Source organism: Merops nubicus, unplaced genomic scaffold (assembly GCF_000691845.1).
Source record: "Merops nubicus isolate BGI_N331 unplaced genomic scaffold, ASM69184v1 scaffold6958, whole genome shotgun sequence".
NCBI lineage: Eukaryota > Metazoa > Chordata > Aves > Coraciiformes > Meropidae > Merops > Merops nubicus.
In genome coordinates, this window is record NW_008623567.1 from 52,632 (window position 1) to 76,376 (window position 23,745).

The following is a 23,745-nucleotide window of genomic DNA, read 5'->3' on the forward strand; positions in this document are numbered from 1 at the left end:
ATGGAATGAGACATTCGTTTGTCATCTTGTGTACTTACAGTGACCATACTGTTCCCCACTGTACGTGAAGAATCAAACAGGGGAGTCTCTTTCAGATCTGCAAGCCTCTTTCAGCTGGGGATGTGTCCCAGAGCCCCAGTTGATGAGTGCCTGAACTGTATCTGGTGCTTCTTTCTTTTTTACCAGTCTTGTGGCTTCTGAGCACTGCTGTTTGGTTTTTTCCACAGTTACATTCAAATCCTTGAGTAATTCCCATCACTGCATTCCATATACATAGTCAAACAACTGAGTGGAGACACATCCATGTTTATTTTGGGAGTAGCATCTATGTATTTATGGTTCGAGAGCCATGTTGTTGTTCTATTCAGTCTGCCCAAGTTTGGGTAGGCATTATACGTTTTATCAGTTAAAATGTGTTGTTCCTTAGTCCCTAATAATGGTAAAAAAAGTTTGTTCTTTTGTGTTTATTATAAATATGTGTTACTTTCAGTTATATTTCGTTCTTTGCTCCGTTTTTCTGTGGGTTACTTACTTTAATGTGACTTTTTTGGTTTTTAAAGTCTGAAGGCATTTAGCTGGCACTTAATTTATATGAAAAATTTGTTGTCTAAGGCTAACTTATGCCCCACTTATTATACAAGGAAATGTTCTAGAATAAGCTACCTAATATAACCAACCGATAGGTTGCCTGAAGTCTAGTTGGCTTATGAGTCCCATAGAAGGGCTAAGTAAACATCATTATAAATTTTTGAACTTCATGTATGAAGGCAAATGCTCTATCAGAATGGATTTTAGTATGCAGAATTTAGTATGCAGGACTAAATGTATCTTTTTTAATGAATTTTTCCAGAGATATCCAAGACAATGTACTTCCCTTTCACATGCTTGTATAGACTGACCTGGTAAATGCACTGTAGATACCTGTCTTATTTTTGAATATTCAAAAATAATATTTAGTATTTCTCAGAGTTTTTTGATATGACAGGATGAAATGTGATATCACACGTGTTTACTTCTCTCCTTTAGTGTTGTTTTTCAGCTTTGTTGTTTTTTACTTTTTCTCCCCTTATTTTAATAGACATAAAATACATGTGATTTTTCATGACAAAATACACGTAGGATAAAAATGATTGATACTTCCGTTTTCAAATTTCTTAACCATCCTTTTCTAACTTAATTTGCTTTAGTTTTCAAGTTGTGACAGCTTCTTTTTGAAAAATAAGTCTAATAGCACTATAGGATTTTCTTCCTCTTTTTCCCGTGGAAAACTCTAGAATAAAAGACTGGTTGAAAGAAACGTTATTTTGCTAAAACTTAATGGAAAAGTGAAATTACTTATTTATGTTTGTAGGTTGTGTGCTTCAGTACTGAAAAGGTACAGCCTTCATCCTGCTTTTCACTTTTCAGGATTTCCAGCAGTGCAGAGTACTGGTAGGGTGCTGAGTTGCTGGCCTAATGAGTAGCCGTTTGTGTCTGAGGTGTAGTGGTGGTCAGCGTGAGTACACAGAGCTATAAACACATGCTGGTTTGTGTGGAAGGTTTAATGTTTCCATTCCTCGTTATTTCCAGTCCGTTATTCCTCCAGTCTTGCTGGCTGGACCCTTTCACAATAAACTGATAGTTCAGACGTGGACCCAAGTTCACGAAGCTGTTAGAATCTTAGATCATGTTACCATAAGGTAAATGAGAAATTGCTGATTTCTTTAGGAGAATGAAATAGTAAGTACTACTAGTTTTAAAAAATCCAAACTAATCAATAGAATGTAGGCATTTAAATACCTTTGTGATTATAAACATTTGATTCCTCATTCTCATCCTTCCCAGAGCAGTGATAGAGCTATTTTGAGGACAAGTGGGGGAAAGAAGAATATAGTGTTAATATAAAATATAGAAATTAAAGTTAATAAAAAGAAAGCACCCTACTTTTTTTAGTTTTTATTGGCTCACGTCTCAGTGGCTCTTAAGAGATATTTACCAGCTATATTAAGTACACAGCCTTTGTAAGGCATTAGATAGAAATGGGAAAATCTTCCCCTAATTCTTTTTCTAGCAGTTGCGATTTCCTCTCCCTTCCTTTCCTGTGTGGCTTATTAAGAATTTAGTAGCAGGTTAAGCAAGTGGACTTGTTTGCTGAGAGTTCAACACAAATACAGCATTTTAAAAAATAATTCCTTTTGCTAGGACTTAGAGACTTTTTTAGTGTAACAGTTACAGAAAAATCTGTACTCAAGTGTGTAACAATTTTCTGGGTTTTTAAATAATATTTGAGCAATTAGTCACCTGTTGATATTAAATATTAGGAAATGAGTCTATGTTGCCCTCCACAGTCCTTTTTTTTTTTTTTTTTTCTGAATAGTCAAATTATTAGAATTTGGCAAACTAAATAATTTGGCATTTGCATGTGCAGGAGAATATTTTGTAGGAACTTTATTTTAGCATCATAGTGTTATAATGTTTTGGTAAGCTGATAGTATTTTTCCCATTGCTTTCCTCACAGCGACTGCAGTGTCTTTTACTTTCTTATGATGATCACATGATGGTTGATACTAAGAAGAAAAAAAGCATAAAATAAATGACACTGTTAAACTCATAGTTAAGGCTGCACTATGAACATTGATGAGGAAAAGATCATTGCAGAAAATACAGTGCTCCTGTTGCTGTTACTCTGTAAACATAAAAAGGACAAACAAAGCTTTGATTTCCTCATAAATGGCTGAATGAGACACAGTAGTTTATGATTGTTACAGATTTCTTTTAATGCTAATTTCAATCGTATGTCTTTTCAGGAAACAGTTGAAGTATTTTTGAAGCATCCTTCTGTAAAAGATGACTCGGATCTTGAGGGAAGGACGTCCTTCATGTGGGCAGCTGGCAAAGGCAGTGATGATGTCATTAGGACTATACTGACTTTAAAATTGGATATTGATATCAATATGACAGACAAATATGCTGGCACAGGTAAGATGCTTTACAGTAAAGAACTACTGGATATTTCCAGTTAGTGTTCTTTCCACCAAATAAAAAACACTGTTAGAAGCTGTAGTAATTTTTTCCTGGGTGTGTACCTTAAGCCTGAAAATATTTCTGCATTACTTTAGTTGTGTGTGTGAGTCACTTCACTTCTTTGCTGTACTGTGGGAAAGAAACAAATCTTTTCTGCTCAGATTGGACCAGTTCATTTGAAACACAGAAGAAATTTACTGCTATGCTGCTACTTAATAAAATGAAATATAATTGCATAAAAAACTCTCCCTGAAAATGCCTGTTAAAAAAAAATTACCAGTGAATAAATACTTTGAAACGATATGAAGCAAACAAACCAGTGAAGTGGCTAAATTATCACAAGTACCATAGTTATTTGTAAAGATAATGTAATAAAGATTAGAGGTATTGCACTTATGTTGTCCAAGCAAGAAGATAAACTTGCTATCCTCCAGGGTTATCATCCCATTATCTTCACAAAGCAAAAGATAAATATGGCACACAGTGTTTGAGAATTCAAGCATGCAGGTGATGAAGTTCAAAATTTCCTACAGCAACTATGAATCTCTCTCCTTTAATGAAAAATCATAAGAATTTGTGATAGAAATATTGTACCTATTTATTCCTTTCAACAGAAATGCAATAACCGTTCTGACAGAGAGACAGTGATTTTTGGCCACACAGACACACAAACTAGCCTAAACTGCATGCTTAGACTTAGGGAAATTGCAGCGTAGCTCTATCCCACCCAAGAAACAAATATATGAGTTTAACAGATTTTCTCTTTTCAGGTTATACTTAAATAACACACAAATGGTAAAAAATGCAATGTTGGGGTTGTGTAGTTCAGGATTTGAAAGATATGGTGCATGAATATTACTTTTATATTTTTTAAAAAGTAATTTTTTATTTTGCTTTTGGTGGTATGATGGGTTTTTACACAAAAAGCTAAATGCAGATACCATAAAATTCTATTTAAATATCTAAATTCTTGTTTTCCTTACAAATCAAAACAACAAAAAAATCAGTCTTTTCAAGTTATGATAGTTTGTATTTTTTGAGTTTGTCTCAGTTTTCATGTTTGATGACTTTGCAAACTACGTACTCTACAATTTTAATCTTGTTTCGTCTTTTATCAGTCTCACCTATATTTTTTCCTTCATGACAGTTCCCTTTTAAATACCTTAGAGTGTTTCTTTCAGACCCTAAGGTGCAGTAATGTTGTAGTCACTGTGCAAGTCTCCTTTCAAAGAAGGATTTCAAAGGGTTTTCTTCTTTACAGACAGTAGTCACACACTGTGTTTCTGAAATTACTCTGGTGTGGATTTCATGCCTGAAAAATTCAGGTGGGAGTTTATTATCTTTCAGCCTTTAACCTTCTGTAGCAGTGATGTGTAATCACCTTTTAATCTTAATTTTGTTATAGGGCTTTTAATCCAAGGAAATGAATGGATTTTCCATTTGCTTGAAACTGCTGTGTTGTAGAACATGCTAAGAGTCTTACAGTGGGGAGCTTTGCCTCACTTGCTGTCGGGCAGCTGCACTTCACCATTGTGCAAGCATTTGCAGTAGCATGGGCTTCGTTACAGGCAGCTGTAAACTTAAAAGGAATCCCACCAGTAAATCACTCTCTGATTTCAAACCTGGGTTTTTTTCCCAAAGGTTCTTAATCACTCCCAAGTTTTGGTGAGGGAAAAGTGGGTTTGTGTCAGGAAACTATGCACTAATAGAAACTAGTGTACATGCCACCGTGCCGGGGATACAGTTGCTGAGGAGAGTTCAAGGTTGCGTTTTTCTGCTTTTGTGTGCCCACGGAGCGAAGCGCAGTTATAATGTTGCATTAACGCAGCCTTTTGCATTTACTTAAAAAGAGCAAGCTCTCCATTCAGCTTTGCTAGAACATCGGGACCCTGGGTATTGTGTAGGAGAATGACACCAAGGGAAAGGAATTTCCCTCCTCTCGGAGATCAGCGCTGCAGGAGCATTACAGGGGCAGCTTTATAGCTCTGCCGTCACTGCCTACAATGGAGAGGGCTCTGTCTGTCGGCTGAACAAAGGGCCTATTGTGACCAGCTGGCCCTAGAATCTCTTCAGTCACCGTGACTCCATCACAGAAAATTTGGCTTACAAGAAAATACTGAGCACAAAGTGCGAAACAAGATGCCTGCGTCAGAATGAGTGATAGGGGGGAAGAACGGGCCAAGCTGACACAGCAGCTCTTTTTCTATTGTATTGTTATACACACCCCATGTGTCATCTGATGGAGTGCTTTACTGCCTTTGGTTTCATAAGAAATGCAGTACAAAAGCCAGAACCTAGAGTTTACTGTGAGGTCAGACCATGAAAACCAGGCCCATCCAATGTACAAAGTGACAGGGATCTCATTCTTGTCAAATTTGTGCTGGTAGCAACCCACTCACATTGCTACCGGAGATCTTGCTGCTGACAGATACGTTTCAGGAGTGGAATAGGTGTCCCTATGCTTATTAGCTCCAACAGTGTCATCTTAAAGGCATGATTTCAATTACTAAGGCAGCACAGTCTCTGACTGTGACCCTAGTTCTTGTAGCAAGTGCCTCATGTCTCTGTATCACAGTTCCAGTTATTATCACTAATTTTGAGAATTTTAAGGCAACAGACTTCATCTAGATTTGATTCAGGGACAGCATGAACAATCTGTGCCTGTGTAACAGGTTATGCTGGGTTTCTGTTTCTTGAGCTGGGCGAAGCTGGTACCAGTGATAAACAGTAGCAGGCAAACACAAAACGCCTGACTGTTTTGATACTCTGGCTGTGGTTCAAGAAGCAGTTCCTTCTAATGCTGGCCTTCATGGTGTGCTTTTCTGTATAATGCCTCTGCTGGATCCTGACCCTGCCCTTTTAACATTAAACAAGTAGAGACATGTAGGTACTGTTTACAGCCCTACATATTGCTTGCTTGGGCAGACTGCTTTTTGACCAAGGTTGAATATTTGTGAAATCCCATATTCACTTTACTCAATGCACGTTTATGAATGACACTGGTCTGTATTTTCATTCTAAATTGCACGTGTGCTCCATTTGTTTGAAATCTCATTGCTTTGTGTGGTTCATTCCTTCAAAAAGAACCATGAACTAGTCAGACTGGCATTTCAACATTTTCCTCAACTCCAGCTGACAGTGCCTCCAGGGTGCTGTGTTGGGTTATGGCAACTTCAGTTATGGGACACCATGCCTTTACCTCTGAGGTCTAAAGTAGCTCTCTTTGTTGGTTTGGACTCAGTGAAGCCTGCATACCTTCTAATAAAAGAGGACACAAAGAAAGATATGGAAAAGTGAGAATGCAGAATCAGCTGGCATAGTTTTCGTACAACTGAACATTGCAAATTGTAGGTATGACACAAAATGCAGTATCTGGTCTTTCCCTGAACTTTTTCCCTGAAGAAAATGGGGAGCTGCAGATACTGTGCAAAGTATGATGGTCTTGCTATGTTATTTTGTGTAAAATTTTCTCCAAGTAATTCTGAGGAAAAAAAAAAGTAGGAACACCTGGGTAGTTATCCGGAGTTAGTTTTGATTGAGATAGCTTTGCTTATTTCAAAGAAATAAAAGAGGTATTTTCAGGGAAATATGCAAGAAAACTAAATCTTTTTTTTCTTTGGTAATGGGCAGTTTCATCTCATTGAGGTGATGTAAGAAATGCCACAAAACAGAGGCAGAAGTAGATCATGTTATGTTCTATTATTCAGAAGCTGCTAACCTTCCACAAATCCCCAGTATAAGCCAGTCTTGGTGGTGTTAAGGTTAAAATTCCTATTAGTACAAGTTAGAAACATGTTTCAGGTCTAGTGTTTTTTCTGCTTACTCCTTGTATGGCAAGAAAATGTGGTTAGGGATCGCTCGTTAGGATTCTTCAGTTTCTTGGGGTTGAAAAGAGCTTTTTTCCATCATAATGGTTGAAATTAACTTTTATTTTGACAGTTCTAATTGTCAACCTCCATAGCTCATGCTGATTTCTTCATACTGCTTTATTCTTCTAGCATTACACGCCGCTGCCCTTTCTGGTCATGTCAGCACAGTGAAACTGCTATTGGAACATAATGCACAGGTAGATGCTTTGGATGTCATGAAACATACCCCACTTTTCCGAGCCTGTGAGATGGGACACAAAGAAGTGATCCAAACACTCATTCAAGGTCAGCTCTTCACTACTTTAGAAACCTGTTCAGAGTTCTGGTGCTGCTTTCTGTGGGACTGGGAAACAAACAGCTTACCTGAGCAAGAGAAGGGGTAGAAAATGAATTCCCTAAACCAGGTTTTGTCTGTAAGTAGCCTTTGTGGAACAGCACTAGGAAATGTAAGATTAGCAGAGTGTTGTGCAAAATGGCTAGAAGTGTTAAATATAAAACTTTCAAAATTTGGATAGTTCTTTTCACAGCTCTTTTCTGCTAGAGGCTTTTCAAGTACATTCTAGTTTCTCAAACCACCTCTTGCCCCAGTAAGCCATTGCTTTTCTTTCCTCCTCTCTTTTTTTCCCCTCCAGTAAATAAGACCAAATTAAGCATTATTCTCTTGTAAGAAAGCATTTTTAGGCTTCTTTGAAGACTTTTTGACTATTTAAATGAATCTTTATTTTTTTTTTAGTGAAGGTACCTATCAAAAGTCCTCAGTCATTACTGTTTTCATCGAGTTGTTTTTTATAAGCAATATTTATTTGGAGGTAGATGGAAGATTTAACAATGTACAAAGTTTTAAGTAATTGCTCAAAGTCTACTTAAGTCTAAGAAGTATGGTGAAATAACATTGGTATCTTACATGCAAAATTCTGTCATTTTAGCTTCACAGAAATGTTCCGAGTGGGTGGGAGCAGTCTCCGTACTTGAGATATGCCATGTATGGACAGTTGAAGTATCTAGGCTAACAATTTACAATTTTTCCATCAAGCAACCTTTCTTACTGAAAAGCAGGCGTCCATCTGTGCTTTGCTGGGTGTATTTTAACCTGTTGAGCTCTTCTTCCTATCCTCTATGCCATTTAGCCTTTCTAGATGCAAGAAGCTTGGCTGTCAGAATCTGCATTATGTTTAATGAAATATTTTGTGACATAGACAGTTATTGTAGCTGGTTAGTTCAAAGTTTTATATTTGTGGTGTTTCATTTTTCTACAGAGTTTTACATCTTACAAGAACACATAGAGAAATTAATTATCTGCATAAAAGAACACTAGCATGCTTGAATTTTAAAAAAATTAAACTTTTTTCAAGTCATTCTTACATCGTGAATACTCATCTACTTTAGAGATTTAAAAAGAGATTTTAAGCAAAATAATTTTCAAAAGTTATTTGGTTGTTAAGAAAGAAAAGTTTCAATGAAAATTAATAGCCTGAAACAAAGACTAGGTTTTTCAAGGGCATTTGACAAATCTGGAGATTCTGAAGTACCTGAGAGGTTAATCATAAGCTTGCAAAAAAGTTAGATGCCTGACCCTCACTGAAATTATTTCATTCCCAGTTAATTTTTATTTAGGTTTTAGGATCTGAGTAGCAAAAGTTGAAGTTACTTTCAGAAATATTTCCCTGAATTGTCAGTTTACCAAGTGCTAGTTGAACATAATCTGATTCTTTTCTTTGCTTTGCATTCAATGTATTTTCTTTTCATATTAAAAAAATTAATTTGTTCCTACAGGAGGAGCAAGAGTAGATTTGGTTGACCAAGACGGCCATTCACCCCTTCACTGGGCAGCCCTGGGAGGAAATGCTGATGTGTGCCAAATCTTGATAGAAAATAAAATCAATCCTAATGTGCAGGACTATGCAGGCAGAACACCTCTGCAGTGTGCTGCTTATGGAGGTTACATTAACTGCATGGTAGTGTTACTGGAAAACAATGCAGATCCAAATATTCAGGATAAAGAGGTATGTTGTTCTTCACTGGGCTATTTAATGAATTTTAGAGTAACCATAAATCAAAACATTTTCCTTTTTTTCAAGATAATGCTCTTTTCTGGGACATAAAAACATCATTGCTACTGTTTATCACAACTGGAAATGCATCCTGACATGATTTTTCCTATGGTTTCACATCTAAAATCTTGAATGAAAAATAATATTTTAATATGCAACATGAATTGAAGGTTCATATTTTTCCTTATAATTTTTGACTTTTCCTTATCGAAGTGTGATCTTATGAGGAGTCATATTAATAATCTGATTTCTTAACTTCTGTCATTCTTTATTAACAGCTCACATGGGAATATGATTTTATAGTCTGTAATGTGTTTCTTCAGCATGGAGATAGAGCAAGTAAGATAGTGCACGAGAATTGCTTCAAATAGTCATCAAAATAAGTATCCATATACCTATCACTCCTCCAGCTGAAAAAATAAAGAACACTGATTAGTTTAGACATTCTTTTGTGCCATTTTACAAGCAATAGGTGAAATTAGGAGCCAGAGTAATTGTGCAACATGTGACAGATTTCGTTGTTATATGACAGAATTTCTCAGAAGTCGGTAGAACTTTATTAGTCAGAAGATTTTTTACTGAATTTATTACATTTTCTGTATCTATTCATGGTAGGGCATGGATAATTCCAGGTAATGGAAAACTGGTTTTTATTGTGAGTTCTACAGACCATGCTGAGGAGGTTTTCCAACCTACTAGCAGCTCTGTATGCATCAGCTTTAGTACTGGTGAACACATCAGTTCTACCTATTTCACACAGAGACACTGCAGCATGCTCTTCAGCCCTTGAGGTCCAGGGGCTGGCTTGCTAGCACAGGACTCAGAATATCTTCCTGGTTTTCTGTGGTACCCAGCCTTCTAGGTGTTCCCTACATTTGGAGTTCAGAAAAGCAAGATGCAGACAGGAGTCATGACATGGAAGTGAGGTGCAGTATCTATGTTACAGAGCTTGAGGCATTCATATTGTGGTTCTGTGGTCCCCTTTCCAAGAGTGGCCATATATGAGCTGGCTCTACAGAGTGCAGCTTGAGAGTTGGACTTCTACTGCACATGAGAGAAACCAGACTACTGAAATCAAGCTCATTTTGAAAGCACAGCTGGAGTCTTTCTTTGTTTGCCAGGGCTGATGTGTTTTCCTCAAACTTCATCTGATTTTGAATTCTGTGGTAATTCTTTCAGTCTTGTCACAGTGTTTTGGAGCAGCCTAGAAAACAGCCTGAACTACAGAGGTTGATGAGAGCTGCTTCAGACCTGGCTGGCATAGCTGCAACAAAAGCAACTCTAGAGCTGGTCTCCTAATGCTGGTTTTCAGCTGCTTTAGGTGAAAAAAGCACTAGTTTTGTAATCTTTAATAAAAATAATAATAATAATAATAATAATACCACACCACTTCATTTTTTAAGTGCTGTATTCTTTTATTTTAACAGGGAAGCTTATTTAGAAGAATTAGCTGGTCCTTCATGTCCAGAAAAGCATTGAATTACAGTATGATTTATGACTTCTATTGTGGCATGATAGACTTTGGGGCTAATCATTATTTCTGTTCTATTGTTTACAGGGAAGAACTGCTTTGCACTGGCTTTGTAACAATGGCTACCTTGATGCTATAAAGTTGCTGCTTGGTTTTGATGCTTTCCCTAATCATATGGAGAACAGCGAGGAGAGGTATTGCTTGTCTGAATGCATGATTTTGTAATTTAGCAGAAGTGCTGCCTATTGGTTTCAATGTTAAGTGTTCAGTTTTTGCAGAGAATCATGATCTTGTATCTAAAAGGAGTGCTGTACTCTTGGGTTTTGTTGTAAGCTACTTTTCTGATGTGAAAAGTCTCTTCTTTAAGGAAGACACTGCAACTTCAACTGTTTATGCTCTTGAACCTTGAACTTACAGACATTTTTGCAAGTGTTTACTCATTCTTACTTGGTTTTGTTTGAACTATTAAAGGTCTTTTTCATTTACATGGGGTTGTCAGTGGATATGTAGAGACCACGGATGAAAAGGCATTTCTACTGCTCTTGGAGTTGAATGGAATTTTTCTTTTCTATTTGGCAAGAATACAGTGAAAGAAAAAAAGAAAAAACAGGAGAAATGTAATGTTTTAAAATAGTGATGACAAATTCCTTGGTGGTTAACTGTATTCTAAAGACCTAATTTTAAAAGAATCCACCTATAATCATAAAGAGACAGTACATTTGCATCTCTTTTCTGTCTTTAATTGACATATAATTAATCATTTTTTAAAAGTGATTTGGATTGTAGAGTTGGAATTAGCCACCTGACTGCGAAGTTAATTACTATTAGCAGAAATTTGTAATGCCTTTTTTTTGAGTAGATGACCTCCTCATAATTATAAATAAAACTATGATCAGTATGCCATATAAATTTGAGTATTTCAACTTTTTAAATAACTTAAGGCCTTAAAACCCCATATTTTAGTGCTAATTTGAGACTTCCATACTCACACCAGTTTAATTGCTTTCTTCCACATCTTTTCTCTTTTGTTCTCTACTCTAAACCACTCAGCTTTCTCTTCCTTTTCTTCTGTTTTTTATTGAGAAATACAAATGAAAGTATAAGTTCCTAATTAAGTAGTGTCACTGCTCTCATTAGTAATTTTTGATAAAATTAAATAAACGGTTGTAATTCAGTTACTCAGAGTAATCAAGATTAAAGGCTACTATCTTGCCAGAAAGGACGCTGCTATTTTCCTTACTTTGCAGAAATGTACTAATGGTGCTCAGATGTCCAGAGAAGGCCTTAGGTGTGGTTTTACTGTAGTTTTTCAGTTAGTATCTATTTTTGTTTCCCTTCTGGTGTTAATATATGTTCTTATATATAAACCTAGATTACTCAAAATATACCTGGCAGTATTACAAATGTCAACCCTTAATCACTAGTCCATGTGTGGAACAAAACAGATCCCAAATATTTCTAGGTGAATCAATCTTTAAGTATAATTCTTCTAAAAATGTATATATGATATATAAAAAATGCACAATTGCCTCTTAATAAACATCTACAAAACCTTGTTTTATTGTTAAGAGGTCAGAAGTTTGGGAAGTGGAAAAATTTGATGTTGTAAGAGTGAAAAACCTCATGGGCATGGTTCATCTGTAATAGGATTAAACTGGGTTTTAATCAGTAACAATTTCACCAAATAGTAATTCTTTTTCCAATATATGTATGGAGAGAGGCTTCCATTCTTCACTTTCCTAGAGTGCAGTATGAGATACCTGTTCAAAATATAAACATAGTGATTAAAACTAAATAGGTTTGTGAAAAGATGAGATTGCATCTAGGATTTTAGGCTGCCCATTTGCTTGCAGATATGTGATCAAGTGCTAGTCTGGAGGACAGTAAAATTGTTGTTCTTCGCAACTTTGTTTTGTAATCCAGCTTGTCTCGGGTGCACGACACGACGCCGGGCTAGCTGCTGCTTGACCAGCGTCATGCTAGATTCCATACAACACCTGGTGGTCCGTGTCTTCGTATGTTTTCGTGTGAAGCCAGCTTGATTTGAAAGCTACCTGCTTCAGAGATAGCCAGTGGGAAAGAAAATTCATAACAGGTTTTGAACTGACACAACATAAGAATGGCTGGTTATGAGAGGGGGGTGTAACCAGCCTTGAATCAGTCATGTCCAGTTGTACAAACCCCTGTTCAGATTTGATTTGAGTGATTTTTTTACTTTCAAAAGTAGCTCTAATGGAGTTAGAGAATCCACGTTTAAATATATGGATCTTCATGACTGCAATCTGTAACATGCCATTGTTCTAGTACATACATACTAGTACTATAAAGTGTACTTCAGTGTCTTCTCTACCTGTTAATTAAAATACTCAAAACTAGGTATACTTTAAAAATTTGTTTTTCTGAAATGTTGTCCCTTCTGAAGTTCCCATTCTTGGGTTATCAAAAATCTGTATCTCTTTAAATGCTATCAGCAACACACCTTGACATACAAATTTTCATGTTATGTCATTGTCTTTATTCCTGCAGACACCTCAGTTCAGATACTGTTAATCCTTCCATCAAATCCTTGCTGCATGGCAAGTCCAATTGTGCTTTCTGTCTGTTTTTCTTTGCTTACCAGCACTGCGTCCCAGCAAGTTACCGTCAAGAGGAGCCCTAATTTTCCCAATCACATGCAGTGACACTTGCTATTTGATAGTCTTGTGTCATATGGTCTTGATTATGGCTTGTGACTGATAATTTTCAGTCACTAAATGCCTTTGCCTAATATTTCAGTGTTGGTGAGGGAGGTGTGTAAATTTTCTTCCTCTGTTAACAATGGAAAATTTGGGACTTATTTTTAAAAGGGCTTAGGTATCTTTGATGCCATTAAAAACCAAAGCCATTTAATATTTTTGGCGTCTGTGTCCATTTGAAAACAGACTTAGGTCTTCCTAGTTCTTTAAAAAAAGAGTTCTCTTGATGCAGGTGTAGTCCTGCTGCTTGGTCAGTTATGCTATCCTCAGTCACTGTTACAGAAGCTACACCAGATCTTACAGTAAATCTCTGGAACTAAAATTCATGTGGAAATAACAGAAGAAATGGTTTTAACTTTTTATGTAGATTGTATTTGTATATGATAACCTCAATAACAACATTCTAAGATTGATTGCCTAAAGCAGTTAATTCTGTGGATGAAGCTTTGGAGGATTTTGATCCAACACTTCATATCATCTACTTCCACCCTACCTTGTATCAGAAGACTAAAATAAGCCTTAAACATAGTCATGGTGTGTAGAATGAGTTACACAGGAAAATAATGTTATAGAATGAGTAAAACAGCCTACTGAAAACACTGTTTAATCTGTCTTCATACTAGAAGTTGCCTCATTAAGAAATGAGGATGAAACAAATGCACATTACAGTTAGAATTCTAGTTCAGTGATAATTGTTGACAGTTTGCTTTGTGGTTTGTGTTTTGTTTTGTTTTAGATATACTCCACTTGATTATGCCTTGCTTGGTGAACACCATGAAGTGATTCAGTTCATGTTAGAACATGGAGCTCTGTCTATAGCTGCCATACAGGACATTGCTGCTTTCAAAATTCAGGCTGTCTACAAAGGATACAAAGTTAGAAAGGCTTTTCAAGAGAGGAAGAATCTTTTAATGAAACATGAACAGCTGAGAAAGGATGCTGCTGCCAAGTAAGTCTGAGACTTCAAAGCTACTCCAGCAAATAGACGTTTCTCATAAGTTTTATATGTAAATGTATGATTTTATCTGTTACTCATGATCATTTACGTTCCTCTTAGTAAAATTAATGAAACTGTAGAAAGCATATAATGTATTGTTTCCCATACACCTATAGATGGAAATTATTTTCTAGATAATCCCAAATTAAATTACAAGCTTTATATAATATACAAGCACAAGGCAAAATAGCAAAATCTAAAATCTAAGAAACTAGCATGTTAGTATCCTTGAATCTTTACCTGATTTTCTGTATGATGATAAAAACATTTATCACTCTAAGGTAATAGCAATAGTTATTGACCTACCAAGTCTTTGTTACCAGCTTTCAAAAGATATTAGTAAGTAGATGAAGGAAAAAAGAAATTAAAAAAAAAAAAAAAACACCACAGGAAAAGCCTGATTCAATAGGGCTTCACTTCCTGTTTCACAGAGGAGGCTGTGCTTTTCTGCCAAATTGAACTCCTGGATTTTATCTGCAACTTCAGTCTTGGCAGTATGGTTCTCTGCACATACATTTTCTGCTCTTGAATTAGGGAGTTACAATGAAATCAGTAGATTATAGATGACTACCATATGCAACTCAAATAGTTATCTGTAAGAGAGGTAGGTTCTAACTGAGTTCCTACCCTGTTTAAATGAGGTAATGGTAGCAAAGTGGTGACATTCTAAAATCTGAAGGTATATAAATGGTCATCAAAATACTTTGTTTGCTTGGTGTTTATCCTTAAGATTCATCATATGAAGAAGAACAAATTAGCACCTGGTTTCTCTTGAAGAGATCTGATTCTGCAATGAAAAAGATTTCTGCATGATTTTGTAGCAGTAGTTCTGTAAAGAGAGGTCATATGACTGAACACACGACACAGTCGTTGCACCTAGAGGTACTTCTGTTGCATACATATATCATAAACAAAGTCAGCTGTGCTCTGCTCTGTTTCAAATTCAGTAGTTTGATGTTCTGCATAACTGGCCAGTCTGACTTTCATTGGTTTTAAATGCTGCTACTAAACTGGTTAATCATTGTCAATGCCCAGTAAGAGCCAAAGCTAGAAATGCCAGATAGTTAATCTCTTGCTCACATCTTTAGATCCTAATGTAACTTACAGCTCTCATACTATTTGCCGCCTCTGCTGAAGTCAGTAAAAGTCAAACACATGCTTGGAGAAGCTACCTTTGAAAATATCCCAAATATCTTATATATTTCTTTTTAATTTGAAGAACTCTGCATCTTGATGGGTGGTCATAAGTTACTTTACCAAATGAGGTAATTTTATTCTTTGTGATGACAGTCATTTTTAGAAGATTCTGTGATACCCCACCTAGAAGATTAAATTAAAAAGGGTTGCCTCATGGAAATTTGGGGGTGTTTTTATCATTGTTTTCCCGTGTGAATTTCTGATGTACTTTCTGAAACTTACTAAGCTGTTGTTGATTTGTTTGAAAACAATAGAAACAAAGTCTGTGTACCAAATACCATAAAAACAGAATTAAAATACAATTGGATTGTACAAGCAAATCAAGTTGTCACATAACAAATTTTATTTAATTGCAATTTTATGATCTGTAATAAACCTGAGGGGACATTATGTTGTCATCATTCTGCATACCCATCTGTGCATTCCACTGCTAAAATTGGCCAGGGTGTTGCTACACACAAAAAACTAATGTCCTTACTGATGTTTAAAAATCTGCTCTCCAGATAAAAGTAGACATTATGTGAGAATCCAGAATGATGGTGAACTCCTAGGTTGAACACGCACACTCTCCAACTATGTCAGTGTATGTATTTAAAAGTTGCTTTGTAATATGTTATTTTAGAGACTTTCACTGATATAAATAATTCCTGAACCTCAATGGTTTAGATTAGTCTGTTGTTTTGGTTTTTTTTTTAATTCTTAACAAAAGTCAACCAGCTTCTCATACCTGTATTATTTTCTGGATCAATGCCTGTGAAATATTTCTATACAAACATATTCTCCCCTGTTGAACAAACCTGTATTAAAAAAAATGGTAATTTATAAAAGGAAGATCAATGCAGGCCAAAACAACACGCACACTATTATGTCATTGAGCAAAGAGATGTATCAGGAGCCAAAGGTAAGCAGGAAAGCCACGAGAGAGCTCAGGTTCAAAAAGACAATACACAGGAGATGGAAGCAGGGATGGGCTGTAAAGAAGTAGTGTAAAAACATGGCTTGGGAATGTATGGATGGTGTCAAAAAAGCCAAAACTCAAATGGAGTTGAGGATTTCAAGGGAAGTCACAGGTAACAATGTAAGCTGAAATAGGGTCAGCTAGAGCAGCTTGCCCAGGGCCATGTCCAGTTAGGTTTTGAAAATTTATGCAAATGGAGGCTTCACAACCTACCTGGGCAACCTCTTCCAGTGTTTGGTCCTGCTCACAGTAAAAAAAAAAAAGTGTTTTCTTGTATTCAGGTAAGGTTTTGTGAGTTTAAATCTTTGCACATTGCCTTGCTGTCCTGTCAGTGGGTGCTACTGAGAACAGTCTGTCTCTGTCTTCTTCATTCCCTCCCATCAGATATTTACAGATATAGGTGAGATCCTCCCCTGAGCCTTTGCTTGTCCTGGTTGAACGGTCCCGGCTCTTTCAGCCTCTTGTTATATGAAAGATGCTCCAGTCCCTTAAGCTTCTCCATGACCTTTCACTGGACTTATTACAGTAACTCCATACTTTCTTCTTCCAGAACGAGTAATCATAGAACCATAGAATGGTTTGGGTTGGAAGGGACCTTAAAGATTATCTAGTTCCAACCCCTCTGCCACAGGAAGAGTATCAAACTTCAATGTATCTGGAACATAACAAAGCAAGAAGTAGTGGCCTGTCTGAATTCTATCAAACCAACTCAATTTTCTTTTTGTGACAGAGTAGGAAGTTTTATGGCCATGGAGAAACAGCAGCTGTTACTCAGACTTGCATGAATTTTTCATACCTGCTCATGTGCCATTCTCAGTAGCTGGCAAAGTAGGGCAGTGTAGCATGAATTGGACTGCTCTACAGATTTGTGAAGACCAATCAACATAGGGATACTGGACAGAAATTAACTGTCCTCTTATCATTTCTATTAAGGGCTATCTGTTAAAAGGTTTTAGTAGATCAGAAGCTGAACACATCATGAGTCAAAAGAGCCATGTTTTTAAAAACAAGTATCATGCTATATTGAGTAGCAGGAGGTGGCTGGATTATAACTCCTCTTGGTCTAGGTAAGGCTTCAGCAGCAGTAGGATTACACCTGAGGATCTGTTTTCAGTTATGTTTTTTTAAGTAACTTTTTTTGCAAGGATTTTAGAATCCTCTACAGGCATATGGACACGTTCTAAATTTAAAACATCCTCCACAGAGTAGATACAAAACCCAGTGTTCTTAACAGAAGAGAAAAGGCTGGGTTCATTTTATCAGGATCAAAAATTCAAAGCTTCTCTGTGTCTTCACAAATGCTTACACATTTCACAAGGCTTAGTTTCCATTCTCTCAATTTTGTAACAAAATACAAATTTATGACCATTCAGGACAAATTTCTGTTGCAATTATAGTGGAAAATGTTGTCCTGCCATCTCTGTTATCACTATCAAGCTGTAGTTGTCTAACTTCAGAGCCCAAATTTGGATCCTGCTGCGTCACCAGAACCTCTTGAGAGTGACTGAGAGCCCTTAACTTAGGAACTTGTCTATTTCTACTTATTCATGAAACCCGGTCTCTCAGCTTTGACAACAGTAAAACTTGGAAATTTTAATTTTGAAGTTATCCTTAATTGTAGTACAAATGGAATTTCTGACTAAATAAAGCAAAACACAAGTGGAGGTTCGTAAATATTCAGAACTCTGTTAACTAAGATCTGCTGTGACAATCAGGATGATGGTCTCTGAATAGCGAGCTTTGAAATCCCTTCCTTTTATTATTTCTTCAGTTTAATATGAAAAAGTTAGCACATAAAACCTTTTTTTTAAAAAAGAATCCCCTATTACTTCTCAGTTTCTGCTCCTGTGTCATTTCAGTACTTTACAACTGGTCTGTTGCCAAAGTTAATATTTTGGGTAATCTGCTCATCCAGAGAGCTCAGGCTGCTGTAGCTGGATTGGGAGTCACACGACTTGTCTCACGCTTCCTTTTTAACACCCTGAATGCAGGATACTGCTAACAGGCTGCTTGATTCTCATGAAGAGAAGGGCAGGACTATTCTGTGAATAGTGAGATCTGACTTAGCTGCTCAGCTGGCAGAGTAATGGCAGTGAGATCCATACTGTACACGAGGCAGACAACCCCGCCTAGTCCGGCTGTGGAATGCCAATATTGTTTGAAACTAGCCACTTTTTTTTCCATGCCAGAGGGAATACTGAACTTTAGGCTGCCAGGAGTGTATTTCTTTGATCAATTAGCAGCTTTTCAGGTACAAAGTTCAATCAGCTTCCTCTGCAGAGTGTACTCGATAAGATAGTACTGACAGATAAAGTTAAGGCTTCTCCCTGGCAGCTCACACTGAACTGACATACACTGGCATTGATAGGACTCCCAGGAACTGAGGATGGCATGCTGCATAACTAGCTTGTCATATGCTCTGCTGCCAGCTAATGTGCCTGCAAACTATGTTGTAGCATTGAAAGCAAGTTAAAATATCAGGCAGCTACATGATACGACATTTACCACCTGTCCATTCCGACAGGAAAAGTGTCACATCATCTTACAACCAGTGCTTAATGTATAAAAACAAATTCAGTGGTAGGTAGATAGGTAGGTATGGAGTGTTTGCTCTGTGCTTTTAGGTTTGTTCTGCTTTGTAGGGAATAATAATTTAAAAGCTAAAGTGAAATGATATCCCACTGTATTTCAGAATAGGCTGCAAAACTTGATTCAACAGATGTGCTTTCCTGACCTCATCCAAAATTCTTTTTCATATCTATGCTATTTAAGAGATGCTGGACTCCTTTTATTTTTGAAACCCAAATGTCATAATTGTAATGGCACAGTATGTGCACGCAAGTTTTTATTTCACATCTCATATTTTCAGTATTTTTATATAAAGCATATTGATAGTTATAATATATTAATTAATATACTAATACATTATTTTATATCAATATAAAATTATGTCTAAGTAATTATCATATATCGATAAATTATTATATTAATATTATTATAATAGAGTGATTAATATTATGTATTTCTATAACATATTTATCATCAGTAGATAATTTCTTTTTACATAAACAGATTGTATAATGACAAGCTGATACTGGTAGCTAGTTTGAAGTTGGTTTATAAGTGTCTGTATTAATTACGACACAGGTAAGTATGACATAATTTTCAAGGAGATGATGTCTTTTATTAAAATTTTCTGATTTTTCAGATACTGTGCATTGCATTGCTACCTATATTAAAGCATTGTTCATTAATAATTAAAAACATAGTTATTAGTATCATATTCCTTGCCTTCTGACACCTCTTCTAAATTCTGGTTTTAATTTTTGTACATTTATAAAATCCCTAAATTTCATTGCTTTCCGTAAAAGAATGTTCTAAAACCAGTTTAAACTGATGCAAACTGAATGGGCAGTTGGCTGATAAGGACTCAACCTTCATTAGGCTGTAGCTGCAAGTCTGTTGTTGTTGCGGATCAAGCTATGACACTTTGATGCAATAGGTGTCCCTTTCTCATCAAAAAAAGATATTCTAGTCAAGATTTTATTGTGGCCATTCAGGTTTCTAGAGAAGAATGTGTTCAAGTTAAATACATGCACCCAAGATTTTGTCTTCAGAATTCTTCTGGTATTGACTATAATTACAGGAAACGTGAAGAGGAAAGTAAAAGAAAAGAAGCCAAGCTACAGAAGGGGACACAGAATATGGAACAAAATAGGTTTCGAGCACAGCAGAATCCTGCAAATCGAGAGAAGACTACCAGCACCTCACAGTCACCTAACAAACCAGCTGATGTGCAGACTAAGAGACCTCTGTCCCTCAGTGCTTCACAAACTCAACCAGGGAGAAACAGCAGAGGTTCACCTAAAGCTTGTCACAGCAAAGGTACACCAAAGGAGACAGCAGAGCCTCCAAATGAAGGCCATAAGATCAGGCAAGGTTTGTAATCTTTCTCAGTTGTCCTGATTATCCTTTTTGTCCATGTCTGGTGGTGTGTTATGTATAGGACCTGTTTGACTCTTTCTATCATTTCTGGTTGTTTCATTGTTTAAGGGATTCATACAGGATAGAGGTTAGATACAGAGTCTTTTACTGCATGTGTTCGGTCAGCTCAAGTAGTAAAACTACTAGTATCTACAGGGTCTGTAACAATACCTGAAACACAGGAGAACGGGTTGTTGGTGGTAGTTCTATTCCTTGTGCTGTTTGGAGAAAATTATATTAAAAGTATTTGGCGTATCTGTGGGATTCCTGAAGAATGTTAGTGGAGAAATTGTAACTTTTGTTTTTAAACAAGATTAAAATGAGGGTGAAATTGTTCAAAGTGACACCTGTAGCATACAGAGGGAACTGCTCAGCCAGCTTCATTCTCCATGACAACATTCTTCTATGATCTGTCTGTGAAGTCCTCTTGTTGAGAGCATTAGGATATTTTTTGAGAATTGAGACTGTTTTTAGATATTGTACTATGAAACAGTGTGTCAAAGCTCTTTCTGTTACTTTTCTTACCCTGCTCCACTTTTATTCCACCTGTAAATGCATCATCAGTTTATCATTCTTGACCACTCCTATATTACTTTTTGCAAGATAAACATTTTAATAAGTTTTCAATCAGTTCTGACTTCAGCCAGTTCTAGGAGCCCCTGGCTCAAATCTTTAAAATTTGGTCATGTTAAAGCCTCTTTGTTATCATTAGAAGCAAAAATTGGATAAGTAATTTATTTAAGGGAAGTGGCAAGAACTCCTTCTCAGATGTAAAATTATTGCTAATTCCTCGGAAATTCTGCTCATCAGAATGTTATAATAATACAAAGAAAAAGAGAGTCAAAGAGCTGAATCAATTTTTTTTAGATTTCTTTAGCTTTTCATGGAAATGGGATAGTAAACAGAATCCTTGACTGTATTATCATAGTAAAAGTGGATGTATGCATATTAGCTTAACATATACACTGACAAATAAGTAATGATAAACAGGTGATAAAAATTCTCATCAGCTTTATCTGTATGTGTATTAACTTTATATTAATTAAAATATTCAGATGGCAAAGTAAACCTATAAGAGGAAGCAGAAACAGTCCTTGCCAAATGAACATAATGAGGAGAAATTGATAAGTATGGAAAAAAGGGAAAGGAGAAAGATAGAGGTGGGGAGGTTTAGAACAGTGAAGAGAGAAGGACAAAGAAATTTATAGAAGAAATTTATAAAGGAGGAGTGAGCAGCTATTTCTTTTACTGACTCTTCTATGCATTCTTTGCCAAAATCTTCCATTGGTTATGCCAATGGAAACTGCATTGCATCAGTCAGGCTCCCACTCTTTCTTGGAAGAAATATAATGATTTCACACTGAGAGAACAACCTGAAGGAGGTAGGTAGAAAGTAGTTCATGGGGAAACTTGGACTATAGGGTCAAAATGACTACAGAGATCAGGATTGAATTTGCCAGATTTTCTGTAGAGGATTCTAATATTGATACTTAGGTGTGCAATAACACATTCAAGTTCAGCAGCATGTAGCTTGGACTTCTGATTGACAGCTTCTCTGAAGTTGGAGATTTCTGATGTAGATATGCCAGAATAATATTTTCATGTTGATAAAAAAAAAAATTCACATGGGCTATTGCCTGGAGGTTTTTTGCTTTTCATTGTATCTTTAAAAGCAGAATATAATTTCTGCAAAAACTAGAATTTTAAATAGAAAATTCTTCACTATTGTTTATTATCTTTCTTCATCGTGAGTGTTGAGTGTGAAGACAGTAAAACTCTTTACTCAAGGCTCCACTAAAAACACATGATAATATGTCTCCTTCTTCTAGAGCAAGACCAGTTTACTTTCAGAGATGATAAAAAAAGCCCCCTCTTGCCCAATCCAACAAGCCTGTGTTTGAAATAAAATGCTTATGCCATTTTTACATAAGCATTCTCTTTTTTTCTTATTGGAATGATGCCAGGAAAGTTGGCACAGTAAGGGTCAAATCATGAAGTCCTACAATCAGTTCTCACTAGGTGTTTTAATCAATACCCTTGGGACTGAAACTTTAATGGACTTCACTGGGTGTTTAATTGGAATTAAATATAAATTTAGATCCTGTAGACTGGCACTTAGAAGGATTTTCAGCAATTGCAAATAGATTTTTCTGCATTCGCTAACAATATATGAAAACTGTGATTTAGTTGGTGGGTCTGTTCTCGTCACTCCACTCAGGAATCCTCTTTCCTATGTGTGTTATCTTGTTGGACTTAATTATTTTAGCTCCAGTAAGTTCGCTTTTGTACTCTGTACATGTTATTGCTTGGTCTTCCTATCTAAGATAGTTTATTTCAACCTCAGAAGATGATCTAGAATACTTAAATGATATTTTTTTTTCCACTCCTCAGTTATCCAGTTGTTCAGACTTGGGAGTTTTGCACATTCTGCTCTGACAATTTCAATGTGTCAGAGTAAATGCATGTTACATGTTGTACATAGCAACTAGGTAGCTGGTTTTGGTGACTTCACAACAACAAGGCCATTTTAAAAGGCTGTGTTCTTCTTCTCCTAACAGCTGTAAAAATTACCTTGTTGGGAGATCCAAATATTGTTGTGACAGTGCTGGAAATTTTTGGGGTCGGGGAGGGGGAAAGAGAAGAGAGAGAGCAATTAAAATAGTAGATTCAAACAGATAAAAAATAAATAAATTAATAATCTATTAAAATAGATTAAAATACTGCACTTATTTTCCCCGTCCCAGCACACAGAGGGCTAATTACCTGTATGACAATCATGTATAAGTTAGAGTAACCTCTCAGCCCATACTGACCTGTCACTGTGATAAATCTTCTCTGTCAGAGACCTCATTGACAATAATCCTGAGCTTCCTCTGTATAATTTGTTAATCTGCCATATTCTGTTATCCTGTCAAGGGAGTACCTTGTTAAAGTGCTACAGTGATGACAAGCATAGCATGGTTTTACCAGGTTTTCTGTGGTAATTTTCTGTGATTCCATGACATCAAATATATCTTTCTTGTCTTTTCCCTCTCATCCCTACCCTTTAACACCTTGTCTCTCTGTTGCACTTCATCCTGGCTGGTCTATTTTCTCATTCCACTGTTAGTTTCCTAGCAAAGGTGGATGGTAGATGGGGATTTTCAGTTTTGTACTCCAGTGGGCTTTTGAGTCATCCTCAGAAGAGTGTTTAGAAGCAGTTATCACACAGGATTTCTTTTCCCACCCTAGGCTTGGAAAAGAAATTGTGCAGCAAGAGAAAAATGGGAAGGACTTGAGAGTTTCATTTCATAGGATGTCAAGGAAAGTACAGCAAAGCCAAGCACGCTGGGTTTACTAGGTCAGTGGGTTATCTTGTCTGCCACTGTGTGCCAGGATGCAGGGTGGCTACAGCAGAAATTTAACAAACTCAAAGCAGGCAAGGTCTGTTACAGTGTCTTCACTGGAACCAGCAGGGGTCTTCATGGGGCTGCATTCCTG

General features: G+C 36.5%; 1 protein-coding gene across 1 annotated transcript in view; it reads left to right on the plus strand.

The window, feature by feature from the left end:
* INVS (inversin) overlaps nt 1–23,745 on the plus strand; it is an 86,551-nt gene that overhangs the window by 50,565 nt on the left and 12,241 nt on the right. The window contains exons 7-12 of the mRNA XM_008945109.1: nt 2,787–2,958; nt 7,002–7,157; nt 8,646–8,875; nt 10,482–10,588; nt 13,866–14,078; nt 19,928–20,220. Of these exons, the coding sequence (XP_008943357.1) occupies nt 2,787–2,958; nt 7,002–7,157; nt 8,646–8,875; nt 10,482–10,588; nt 13,866–14,078; nt 19,928–20,220 (1,171 nt within the window). The remainder of the gene's footprint in view (nt 1–2,786; nt 2,959–7,001; nt 7,158–8,645; nt 8,876–10,481; nt 10,589–13,865; nt 14,079–19,927; nt 20,221–23,745) is intronic.